Below are 13,479 nucleotides of genomic sequence, written 5' to 3'. Positions count from 1 at the left end.
GTCAGGGATGCTGTGAAGATCTAAGAGCATGGGCTGTGGAAGATGGGGTATAACATGGTACCAGGGATGAAACAGAGGCAGTTTTGTACTTCAATTAGTGTGTTAAGACAGCACCATCACTCAGCACTGCAGCTGTTCAGCTGATGGATAAAGGGCTCCCAGGCACCTGCTGAAGGTTTAAAGAGATTGGAAAAAAGGCATAAAAAGATGAAAATCTATATATTCTAAAGGACAGAAAGTCAATTAATATCCAGCAAAGAAGTACTCACAGGGGAACCATCAATCCAGGCAAATCCTTCATCAGGATTTAAGAGAAACAAACCGATCCAGAAAGCCTGAGTGTGCAGTCCTTTATCCCTAAAATAAATCATACAATATAGATACATCAGCGTAGAAAGAGGGGCCATGATATAAATGCTGGAAAGCATATAAACGTGCTGCTTTCTGTTACATCTGAATTGGGAGCTGCTCCTTCACTCTTGGCCCATAGCCAGGCTCACAGCCTGCACTCTGTCAAGGGGTTTGATAGTGCTCTGTGCTGGGACAAGCCTTGCCATATGTGAATGTAAGTTAAAGGAAAAGTGATGTGTGTGGCACAGAGCTAGCTCGGGCTCCCATCCTTGTGGCTGCAACACAGCTCTTGGCTGTAGCAGGAGTTCACGGACAGAGGCTTTAGCAAAAGTAAAACATCAATAGAGAGCTATAATCCAATTAAACTAATGAAAAACAGTGAAAATAATTGTTTTTCAACTGCTTTGGTGTGCTTCTTGGCACTATCTAGTTTATTTAATTGTTCACACTATTTATGTTGTTGTACCTATGGACCAGATAAAATAGAGTCCTATTTCATTCACTACATAACACGAAGATTTCCCTCTGCAAAGATTTCAGTCTAAAGCAAAGAGACTGAACAGACAAGTGAAAACATGTTCAGCTTCTCACAATGCTGAAAAATAATAAAATGAAAAAGGGTGCGAAATCTATTTGAGAAATTAAACCTGGATTCACCACTATGTGAAACAGTTTTGGTTAAACAGCTATGTATTATGTGTCAATGAGATGTCTGTACATTACAGAATACAATCAGAATGTAGTGCTCTAATTCTGGGAGAAAATAATGGCATAATTTCTACATTGTGGGCAAGACATGGCATCTGCAGTGCTAGCAAAAATTAATTAAAATGTATTCCTGTTTAATTTCAGGATTCTTCAGTTTATAGTCGGAAAATTTCCACATTAAGTCCTTGCATTTTGGTTTACGTTACACATTAACTCAAGGGTTTTTTTGAATGCATTGATTAAAACATGAATTGTAGCCAGTTAAAAAAAGGCCCAGTTAGAGCTGAAAATTTATTGTCTCCCTTTTGGGAGAGGGACTAACATGAACAAAGTTGATCAGATCTGGACAACAGCCTTGATAAAAATCTGTGATGAAAATTTCAAAACTATCAAAGCCTTTTGAAATATTCAAGATTTTTTTTTTTTTAAAAAAGCAATGTTTCAGGATGATATTTCCAGATGAAAAATTTCAATTTTAATTTAAAATTTGATTGTGTTTATTCACTCTCTTGCCCAGCTCCAGATATATTTTAAAGGAATTCTTATATAACATAGCATGAACATGAAACAGAAATGTTGTGCAAGTACTCACGATGCTAATTGCCATAATAAAATTTGATCTTCTCTTGTATTAATTGTGACCAGATTTCCTCCTATTTCTCTACAGAATTCTTCAGCCTCAAACCAAGACTTCTTTTGGTTTCCCTCTCTCACAAAAAACTATTGAGAAAGAAAAGCAAAAATAAATTACTAGATGTGCAAAGTTTGGCATATAAAAATATATACATGCCTATGTAATTAAAATCAGTATCGCTTTAGCACCCCTTTATTCTTGAGTGAGACAACATAATGTCTGTCAAGACCTATAATATTAAACATTAGTAATGTAAAGTGTTTTTTCTTAGCATTTTCTATTTTAAAATAAGGCAAAAGTAGCATAGGTGTATGAGGAGAACAAAAGGTATCACAATGTACAGAGCAGAAAAAAATAATTTAACACTTAATTGGAACTTTTATCACTGAAAGGCTGAAAGAAAGATGGAATAGCTCAGTTGTGGTATTTCACAGTAGAAAGCAGGAGATTTTTGAGAAATTGAAGGTGGAGGGAAAATCAATAGGTTGGAACAGAAAAGGTAGTATGGATGAAGAAAGCCATTTGGCAAGGTGCTGACCCTAGCCGAGGAAAAGATTTTTGTATGGTGGTGCAACCATACAAATAGCTCCACTTTCTACTATGATGTACGTTCATTCTTGAGGTAAGGAACTGGATACTTGACATTTTGGGGAAAGGATAATCAACAGTTTGGTAATTGGCAGAACCAATAATGTTAGTAACAATAATTAAGTGTGACATAGAAGTTGAGCCCCTTATAAATACAGGGCTAAAATCATCTCTGGCTTCCCAAGCAGAGAGTCTCAAGAAAGAAAGTGAGAGGATACTTATGTAAAGACTGGAAGAGCAATGTAGTGTATTTACTTTTACTTGATCTATTTTGCCTTTTCTTTATTTTTTTCTTTTCAAAAAGGAGACTTTTTAAGGCATTTTTAGCGAAATCAAGAGCATGCCCAAAACCTTTACTTGCTGAACAGTCACCAATGTCAAACTAAACCTGGATCTAAAAGTATCACATGCTGTATGAGAAAAGGTTGGCATAGGGCCAGGTTTCCATGTTTTCTCTTAGAAACATTGCCTTATGCAAGTGAAACTGCCAGCTCTTGAGATGCAATACTACGTTTTTCTGAAGTCCCAAATTCCTGGAAGCAAATAAATTAGGTGAGGTTCTCACCTGGCATTTAAATAAAAGAAACCATATTTCTACTGCTCTGTTTTCATTGTTTCAGGTTTTCCAGTGTTGACTTTCAGTATATTTGATGGATTTTCTTGTGGTTTTTTGCCCTTGAATACCATGGAGAAGATCATTCCCAAAAAATGACCCAGCACCTGGGCCCCTGAGTACCACGGCAATCAGGGCACTGACCTCTGGGCTGCACTGTGCTTAGGTTCACAGTGAAGGTAGATGCACACTTACTTTGAAGCACGAGTCTGCCCGGGAGGCTCTGTCCCAGCCTTCGGCACACGTGGCCGCAGGGACCCGTGCCGGAGGAGCAGGAGGTGGCACTCCCGCTGCCCACTGTTTGCAAAGATAATTTGCTGTCTTCTCACAGCTAACAACATCCCATAATCCAGCCGCAATTCCACTTCCCATGGCAACACAGCCTTGCTCTTTTCCTTTGTGATATGGAAAAGAAATGAGTAAAACCAAAGTCTTAATTGCTCTCTAAGAAGTGAGACCTTTGCTTTTATTCATAGAAAATTATGAAAAGGAAGATGCAGATTATGCAGATTAAAAACCATCCTGGATATAAAATTATTTTTAATACCCACTGCCAGAGCCCAGATATGGGCCAATGAGTCTCACAGACACACTTTTGCCAAAATGGAGATTTGCAGCTTTAGAATATAAATCTTCCTTATCTTGCCACCCCAGGGAAATCATAGGGCAAATGGCACTTGATTTTATCTACATATGTAGCAGATGGCCTGACAACTACTTTGGGATTCTCAGTATCCAGGTAATTCAATTTCAAGAAGGCTGATATCAAGTACAACAAGTTTGTTTCAAGGCATAACTAGCTAGTGTGAAAGCAAGAGTTCCCAAGTAGATGCTAATCTGTTGTGCTGAAATGCAAAACAGCTGGTCGTTCGCTGCTCATTCTCACATATGCACTTTGTGGGTCAAAAAACCATCCATAATAATTTTTCTCAATCTGATGAGTTGTTGTTAACTGGTGTTAAAAAGCTGAAAAAAAATGAGACCATGGACCTTGTTAACTCCTGCACAGTATTGCCTTCAGTCTAAGATTGACTTACACAACACCTGACACTCAGCTGTGATGGTGCTTGTTGTACTGGCGTCAAACACAAGGTCTGATGGTGTTGGCCACCTGCAGCTACAAGCACAAAAGTGCCTACTCTAATTTCTGACACCAGGGGATGGAAAGCAGAAACTCGATGAGTTGCAGCTGCACTTCTATCACAAGGGTTGAGCCTGTGCAGAGCTTACCTGGCATTGCTGTGTTCCAGTGTGTGAAAAGAGGAGTTTCACCACTGGTCCACCTGAAACTCCCTCGTTCTTCCATGTTGGAGAGACCGATCCAGAAATATTTTTCAGACCTCAGCCCCATCAAACTAATCAGAAAGGCTTGCTCATTTCTGAAGTGGAAAACAGTGTTCATTCACAACCTATTAGCTTGCAATATTAATCTAAGTGGTACAAATAGAGGTATCACTATCATGCTAGCATGACCCCAAGGCAACAGCTCCTCAGTGAAGTTCAGGCAAAACCTCAGCAGGCTTTTAAGTGTAGTCAAAAGAATTTGGTGAGGGACAACTTTCTCGTTTCAGCTGAAGGCATCTTCTCTCCTTTCTACCCAGTTCTGTGAAATGTCACAAATCACTGCTGACATGGGCTTCTAGTTGTATTCTACTATTTTCCTTGTCTTTCCAGATCTTTAAGGTGCCTCAAACAGACCACCAAGTCAGGACCAAACTGTCAGCTTTGCTAGCCATCACCTCTGAAGGCAGTCGTGTTCCTCAGAGGCCATGAAGCCTGCAAGGCCTGGCTGTGATATCGGTAGGTTGGGGATGAGACATTCTGGCTGTGGTGGGCCAGGTCCTAGGGAAGATTTCCTATGTTTGTTCAGAATTTGGCTTAGAAGGTAGTTTAGGAAAATATTTTTGTTAAAGCTTTCCTATCATAATGAGATGACACCCATCAGTAAATAGATGAAAATTGTAGTAACTACTCTCCAACAGAAAAAACAAACAAACAAAAAAAACCAAAAAAACCCATAGAAGTTGCTTTAATTAGGAATTGAAAGAGAATAGAAAACTGTTTAATTCAAGAACCCCCAGAATTTGAAAACTTTTATAATAGATTATGTAGAAAGCCCTAAAAAATTCAGTCTTTTTTTCCTGCATGGATAATTTTATTTGGCTTACTACTACAAAATTTTTGAAAAGTACTGATAAAACACTTTGAAGAGTTCAAAAAATGGACAATTTTTGCAAGTTTCTCCATCAGAAGCACTGGTTTTGAAGTATAAAAAAAGATGTTTTCCTACCTGCTTTCCACTGTAGCTAGATAACCTTTGCTCTGTTCACAGGTCTTATTTGCTTCTGAGAATGTCAAAAGTGCAGAGCCCACCAAGTAACAGTGAAAACCATATCTTTTCCAACCCTGTGACAAACATAAGGTTCTTAATGTGAAATTGAAGGAGGCTTCAATATAGAAATTAGCTCTGCTCTTTTGTGTATAAATATTCGATATTAAATTTGTTGCAGCTAAGCTTAAAAACAAGATGAAACTGGGCCAATCTGTTAATAAACAAAAGCTGTTTTTTTGTTGCTGTTTGCTCCTACAGAAGGCCTTTTTTGTTTAAAGGATGACATTCAGATCTTAGTTTTCATCTCTTTTACATGTATGTGATTTTGAAAAGAAAATTGGGACTGTGCTATTTGCTATTGCTTGCCAGTGCTCTGTAAGGCTGGGATTATGCAAACTGCACCATAATGAGCCTGTGATTCATTCAGAGGGGAGCTGCAGCTCCAGCCTTCCAGAGCTGCGGGATCTGACGTAATGAAATACAAAAATATTGCAATATGGAAATGAATTCACACAGAAGCACAGCTCCCCAAAGCTGCCCCTGCCACCCCTAAGTGCAATGGGTGAGGAGACTTTCTGAGCCAAGAGGAATCCAATCAGTGCTTGTTTGTGGGGAGTGTAGAAAGGAGGAATATCAGTAAAACACCCCTGCCTCTTCCTGCCCTTAGAGCGATCTGTCCTGACCAATATAGATATAATGATTTTCTGAAAAGGTCAATTCAGGAAAAATTACTTGTTTGGAAAAAAATAGCCTGCCGATATCACTCAAAGGCCAACTAAGTAGTTCATCAGTAGGAACGTGGTACAGAAAAGCTGATCCTTTTCTGTTGTGAAATTATTTTCTTTCATTTATCGTTCTTATATAGTAAGGACTTTATAACGACTTTAAGTAGACAGCCGATCTGAGAAAAGAGACAAAGTGGCTTCTGGTAATTTTACATGTATTGTTAGGCAAAGAGCATAATTGGAGAGAATAGTAGTGAAATTATGATTTAAAAGATGTATGTAATTTTGTCACAGGGTGGCTCATCTGGGAATGGAGGGAAAGGCAGTATTCATGTACATGTAAATGAATCTTGACATTCTTGAGTATTTTCAGAGCAAAAATGAAAAATGCACATATATTAGTAAATTGCTCATAGGAAAAGACTAGGTTTCCTCAAGAGCAGATTTTCTAGAAGATACAAACACAAAGACTCTAAAAGAAGCAGGAACCAGTAAATTAATCCCTGTTCATTTTCCCCAACATAATTAATTTATGAGAGAGCATTTACTTTCTGACAGCCTGGGTCCTTGATTGTCTCTTCTTCAGAGGACTGTGATGAAGGCTTCTTTTTACAGATGTAACCAAGTTGCTTATCACAAACATCGGTTGCCCAGTATCCATCCTAGAATATCAGGGAGAAGAAATGAATATAAAAAAAAGGGGCATTCATAAACTTAAGAAAACTAGTGTTTTTGTCTTTCTTCACTACAAGGTCCACTGAAATATGTTACCTAGGAAGGCTATAGGATCATTGCTGGAGATTTATTAAAAAAAAAAAAGACACAGGATTGGTTTAAGATCCATTTGATACTGTTTTGAGATGAAAGAAGGAAATAAATAACATCTTGAAATCTCAACATTACTTGCTATTATAACTGTCTATTTAGTGAGAGGGTTTATAAAGATATATCTCATCTGGGGCTAATGAATCTGCATTTAGAGCAGGATTATTTCACTACACTTCTGGAAAAAAGACCAATGAAACTGAAATAATGCACATCTGAGTGAGTTGCAGTAAAGCTAACTATTTTATCCATCAAGCAGAAGACTCTGAAAATGACTGATTTCTTTTAAAAAAGGAATTATTTAAAAAAATTAAAATTAATAGGAGCTTTTTTCCCCCATAAAATCTGGTTTAGGATCTATTCTATTGATGCCTAATACAGGCAAACATCAATATTATTCTCTGACAGAACAGTTCTTTCAATATCAGAATTTCTTTCATAACAGCATTTCTTTCATAACAGCATTTTCAATTTGATTTTTTTTAAAATTCGTGACATTTATTGTGTGTGTCTGTGTGCGTATGCACGTGCACGTAAATGTGTCGAACCATGTGTTGCAAGAAAATAAAGTTTGTGAGTCAAGCGGTCAGAAATACTGTAGGATTTTAGGTTAGGTATTTGGCAGATAGATGTTAGTGTTCCCTTTATGTCACAGCTGAAGAAACATGCCCTAGTGCCAGGTCTCCATGCCTCAATGCCATGTCTCAGTGAAGTGACATTGAGGGACATAATGGTCTATCGGATTGGAAAATGAGGTATGCAAACAGCATCTATGATAACCACACGATGTATTTACTAGTTCATCCCCATTCCTCTCCCAGAGCTGTAACTTTTTTTCATTGCTGCAGCTGAGAGAATGAATCTAGTGTAAAATTTCTGGATCAGACTTTTCACCACATAAGAAACCTCAAAAGGTAGCACTAGAAAAATGCTGCCTCTCTATTTCCGATCTCTTCTGTCCTCTGAACTTCTCTTCTGGTTGATGCCAAATTTATGGGGAAACCTATTTTAAGCTAAGATATAGAATGACTCCTGAATAAGTATATAAAGGCAAGCAATTTCAGACTGATGTTATTAGTTATTAGTTTGCATTACTATAAAATAACTGTATGGTTATACCTTTCCCTTCATAACAACGCAGTCCTCCAGACCATTTGTGAAGGTGGGATGCCTGCGCTGCCATTTGGTGAACGTCACAGGAGTCCCATCACTCCACTCGAAATAGAAGTGAGCCTTCAGGTCATTCAGACCCAGCCATAGCTCTTCTGTTGGCTCTGAAGCATGAAAAGAAATAGGTTTGCTTATGGTCTGCTACGCAACACAGTGAACCAACAGGGACTGATAAATTTGCGATGCGGTACATGAGAGGTGGTCTTCATGCTTTAATAAAAATGCTGGTTTCCTCTCAGGTCTGCGGTGAGAGAGGTCTTGGTCTGTACTGAAAAACCTCAGATTCTATCCAGAAATCCTGAGTTTAATAAACACAGGGCTCTTTATGGCTGCCATAAGATTTTTGCACACTTTCTGAGTATCTGTGACTTAGAACAACAAAATGGCCCCTAGCATGGAGGGCAGGACAGTGAGTGGCTGTGAGTGTCCCACCTGTCAGGAGATCATACTGAGCCCAAGCCGTGAAGATATCTGCCAATATATCTCCTTAATGGGGAAGCATTAGAGGGCTTGTAATGGCCCATCAGGGGCATCCAGCAAGTCCAGCACATGCAGCAAGTGTCAGGACTGGTTGCTACGGATCCAAGGAAAATCAGAAGTTAAAATATATTATTCTCGTAGAAGGAGATATAGCAAGACATTAACCTCAGCAAGAGGTTTTAATCTCAGCAAGAAGTTAAATTTCTTCTAGGCTTGGAGCTCAGTTCTGAAGATATCAACCATAGGATAAAGACGCCAAAAGTGCAATTTTTAGAGATCTTTATGCATCTCTGTTAGGAACACCGTTTCTTTTCTTTTCCCACTTTATAATGTTTTACAATGTAGATTATTTTTTGATAAATATACTTCTATGTATATGCAATAGCAACAACGTAAAAGAGCACCATAAGTTAGATTCAGCCTTCCACTTGCAACATTTCAGAGAAAGCATTAATATTTAATATGAAGCCCAGCTTTTACGTTACAGATGGGGCAAACACAATACAGGTCTACATATATACTCACTGTAACCAAGCTGTGACACTAGAAAGCTGTATTCAGCAATGTTGTGGACACTTGCCAAATCTCCACCTTGCCGCTTACATGAAGTCAGAGCATCTTTCCATATTCTGGGTTCCCGCTGAATGTTGTAGCAGTGGCCTGCGTATGGCCACCAGCCATCTGGGCACTTAATAGGTCTCAATTCCTCTAAAATCAAAGCACAATTTTTCACAGCAATTTTGTAAGAGGAAAATAAAGGACACTAGAATGAGGTCTGTTGAGCACTCTTTACAAAAGTGGGACTGTATGAATAAACATAAAGCTGTAGTTAGAAATGCAAATACATTCAAATGAAAAACAAATATCATTAAGGCACAGTATGCTAAATATGCAAATAGAATGATGTCTCCTTAAGCAGAGAATCATTGAAAAATGCCCACATTGTGTCAGAAATGCAATTTGAAAGAATGCTCTGGGAGGAAAGGGAGACCAAAGCAGACGTCAGCCTCTCCCCTCTTAGCCCCGCAGAGCAGTTCGGTCAGCGTGTCATGGTCTCCCGTGCTGCATGCAGTGGCTGACATTAGGCTTTGCCTCCTGTTCAATGTCATCTTTCAAACACACATAATTTTCAGATATGGAAAAGCATGAAGTAATTCTTTGGTAATTGCAGGTTGATAAACAGTACAAGTTGGTATAGAGTTGGTATTTTTCTCTTCATATTAACTCAGTAGCTTTTTTATTGTTTAGATTCCTAAATATCTTTAAAAGCTTACCTTAAGCTTGCTTTAAAAATAGACTCCTGCATTTCTTTTTAAGGTTAATAGGGGAATAAAGATTCTCTGAAGTTATTTCTCTACTTACTTTAATATAACCACTTCTTTAAAAGTAGCTTTTATAACATTCCTAGATATGTGAATGCCTCCAGCAGATCCCTCCTGCATGTGGCATGTTCATAGCCACGTTGTGTCATTGAAGCCTCAGGTCAGGGTGGGCCATGGATGAAATGTAGCCTGGGTGAATACTGCTGCTCTTCCTGCTCTGCTTGTATGAACCCAATGTGTTACATACTGTTGTTATCAGAGGAGGATTTTTTGAATTAATATTAGAGTAACTGCAATTGCTCATTTGGAGCAAATGAGAAGGAAATGAGAAGCATAAGATTTCTACTGTAGTTATGCAAATTTGATTGCTGGCACTGGTTACCATGACAGAGCAGCTTTTATCTGGCCTGCAAGAATGAATGGTAGCATGATGGATCAAAATGATAATATTCTCCTATGAATGGTTAATACACAATGGGAGGACAAAAGCAATATCTAAAAGCCTGTGTGTGCATGTATAGCTGTGTTTTTCAAAGGTTTCTAACAAACACCTTGGTTGAAAAATAATGTTGCATACCTTTTATCTTTTGCAGATGTTTACACATTGCTCTTTCTAGAAGTCAAAGAAAAGTCTTTCTTTTTATTTGACCAACCTACCTTTGGGTATAATGTCAGCCTTTGAACTGAAGTTTCTCTTTTTACAAATGTAGCTGAGTCTCTGGTTACATGCTTGGTTTTCCCATTTAGCATTCTTTCTGGGATTCATCACTCCACAGATTTTCCCGGGCAGCAGAAAAGGACTTCCTTTGAGTAAGAGAGAAAATAGACTCTCACAGCAAAAATAAATAAGAAGATTAATAAAACCATCATATTAGCAGTAGAAACATCAACAACATATTCTGATTTCTTCAATGCTTAATATGAATAAGCCCTCTCCCATACGATAACTGGTGTTGTAGCCTATAGGATGCTGCTTTAATCTATTCTTTGAGAGTGAAGTAATGACCCTGCATTGACTTTGTGTCAGGATAGTACTGGGAAATTTCAGGTTCTTTTCCTGATATCCTGGTGCTCACAGACAGAACAGCTGAAGCTAGACCGTTATTCTGTGTCAAAAACTTCCAAACTTTAAAAATATTCAGTTTTAAATTATACCATCCCTCCAGTATATCTCAAGAATTTCAGAATTCTACTTCTCTTTTCTGTTGCAGTGTGTAAAAACCTCTGTAAACAGCAACAGAAATTGCCCGATACAGAATTTTTGAAAACTTAGAGGAGAGTTTAATTATTCCTTTACGACCTTGTAACTTTTCCAAAACAGGAGACAGCTTGAAATGCTTGTGGCACAAAGAAAACACAGGACCAAAAAAACCAACAAGCAAACAGAAGAACTCCTCATGTGTGAGGAGCACCACAAACCCACCCTGTGTCCCTTCCTTGAGATGGCCCAGTGCAATCTTGCATAAACTGCTGAGGAATTATGAGCTGGCTCTGTAAGCCTCTCAATAATATTTAGAATTTCTCCAGACAACATAGAGCCATTATTTTATAAATATTTTGCTACTTTTGGAAGACTTGATTTATATTTATACCTTTGGGCAACATGTTATGGAAAAATTCTGATCTCTGGTCTGCAAGGTTATATATCACTCCAAAAGATACTCTGCTTTCATAAACAAGCTCTTTGCTTCTATAAGAAAATAAAAGAACTTGCTATAGCTGATATCCACACTGAACTTTGTAATTTGGAAGTGTACTTCTTAAAATAAAGATCTAGCTCTTCAACTATTGTAAATCAGAATGGGCTTTCCTGAAATAAAAGTTGCTAGGACAGGTTTTATTATCATAGAATCATAGAATCGTTAAGGTTGGAAAAGACCCTTAAGATCATCGAGTCCAACTGTTAACCTAGCACTGCCAAGTCCACCACTAAACCATGTCCTCGAGCACCATGTCTACCTGTCTTTTAAATACCTCCAGGGATGGAGACTCAACCACTTCCCTGGGCAGCCTGTTCCAATGCCTGACTACCCTTTCGGTAAAGAAGTTTTTCCTGATATCCAATCTAAACCTCCCCTGGTGCAGCTTGAGGCCATTTCCTCTCATCCTATTGCTTGTTACTAGGGAGAAGAGACTGACCCCCACCTCACTACAACCTCCTTTCAGGTAGTTGTAGAGAGCAATAAGGTCTCCCCTCAGCCTCCTCTTCTCCAAACTAAACAACCCCAGCTCCCTCAGCCAGTCCTCATAAAACTTGTTCTCTAGACCCTTCACCAGCTTTGTTGCCCTTCTTTGGACATGCTCCAGCACCTCGATGTCCTTCTTGTAGTGAGGGGCCCACCATTAGTTGATGTCCTGTCAGAATCCATTCAAAGATTACAAAATAGATACAGTTCTTACCTGGAGCCCAGTTTAAATATCTGAAAGGGCTGCCCCCAGCCCATTGCCATCCACTGTTGAAATTCAGTGTGTTCAATCCAATCCAGAATGCAAAACTGAATTTTTCTGTTAGCTCTAAATTAGAAAAAAAAGTCAGTTGCATCTCCCTGTTCTCATTCTTAGCAAGTTCATCTAAAACAAATAAAGTCAAAAGTAAGACATTTATATTTCTCAGTTTAAACCAGCCCAAAAACAGTACTTTCCACGTTACTGAGGTGCACAGATTAAAAAAGTAAAATATGTAAATGAATAAATATTGATTTAGCAGAGATCTCAGTAGTTAAAAGGGCAAATTAACTTCTTATTTCACTACTTAAATATGAGTTTACTTCTCTCACTTTGTTGCATTACAACATAGGACATGTAAAAAAAATACCTTGTTTTCATTAGGGAGTTGTGCTAAAATGTTTCTGTAACAGATTTCATGGAGTAAACACACCAAAAAGACAAAGACAGTGTAACAATCTGTTGCTTCCAGATTTTTTTATATGATGTAAGTGGTTTCAAAGCTTCCTTCACACGATTTTTAACCAAACTGATACCATGATACATGTATCTGAAATCCACTAGAGTTATTTGGAGTTTATGTATGCAGATGTACCCATATTAGGACCAATCTAGCCATCATCATATGTTCTTCTAGAAAGATTAATAATCCTTGAAACACAGAGGAAAAAGGTAAATTTGAGGACCAGACTATAGCCCTGCTCAGGAATGAGTGCACTGGCACAAAAGCAAGTGGAGAAAACTTGACACCCTGTCTCCTTTGCTGAGACAGAAGACAAGGCAGCCAACTTCATCATCTAAAGGTCTGGGGCAGCATATTTTAAGGTCTTGTTCTCTATCATTTTACCTCCTATATATTCTTGCTCATGAATCTCTGTGATGCTTAATAGTTCTGCATTTTGTTGCTGACAGCTTTTCCTTGCTTGATGCCATGTTAGAGCTGATTCTGAGTTTATCTGATAGCGAATGCCAGTTGAAACATCTTCTGTCCAAAATCTTTCTGTGTCATCTGGAAGAAGTGACATAGAGCACTGCTGTTAGAGGATTGACATTGCATCAACTAAATGCAAATAAAGTATGTAATGATGCAAAATCTCTAAAAATGCCCAGTATTAACTGTATGCTATCATCAATTTTAAAGCACCAGAAAAACTGAAATCAGATTAGGCATCAATTAAAAAAAAAAAAAAAGTGTAAGTTTTTAGAAGGGAGTGAATAGGTTTCCAATATTTGTTTTTAAATTTTCTTTTACACAAAATGTAGTACTAGGTAAAACAGACATATCT

The 13,479-nt window shown here is 38.1% G+C and overlaps 1 protein-coding gene across 1 annotated transcript in view; it reads right to left on the bottom strand.

Moving 5' to 3' along the window:
* Positions 1 to 13,479, bottom strand: part of LOC309598757 (lymphocyte antigen 75-like) — a gene marked incomplete at its 3' end in the record, with an annotated part of 72,105 nt that overhangs the window by 18,741 nt on the left and 39,885 nt on the right. The window contains exons 33-43 of the mRNA XM_082329632.1: positions 13,041 to 13,202; positions 12,149 to 12,262; positions 10,406 to 10,552; positions 8,952 to 9,134; positions 7,896 to 8,050; positions 6,500 to 6,613; positions 5,185 to 5,300; positions 4,125 to 4,273; positions 3,090 to 3,289; positions 1,652 to 1,779; positions 270 to 357 (exon numbers count right to left, since the gene is read on the bottom strand). Of these exons, the coding sequence (XP_082185758.1) occupies positions 270 to 357; positions 1,652 to 1,779; positions 3,090 to 3,289; positions 4,125 to 4,273; positions 5,185 to 5,300; positions 6,500 to 6,613; positions 7,896 to 8,050; positions 8,952 to 9,134; positions 10,406 to 10,552; positions 12,149 to 12,262; positions 13,041 to 13,202 (1,556 nt within the window). The remainder of the gene's footprint in view (positions 1 to 269; positions 358 to 1,651; positions 1,780 to 3,089; positions 3,290 to 4,124; positions 4,274 to 5,184; positions 5,301 to 6,499; positions 6,614 to 7,895; positions 8,051 to 8,951; positions 9,135 to 10,405; positions 10,553 to 12,148; positions 12,263 to 13,040; positions 13,203 to 13,479) is intronic.

This window comes from Platalea leucorodia (assembly GCF_965183815.1).
Source record: "Platalea leucorodia genome assembly, chromosome: 1".
In the NCBI taxonomy this organism is placed as follows: Eukaryota; Metazoa; Chordata; class Aves; order Pelecaniformes; family Threskiornithidae; genus Platalea; species Platalea leucorodia.
The sequence above is the reverse complement of the archived record's forward strand: the minus strand, read 5'-3'. Positions and strand labels throughout refer to the sequence as shown.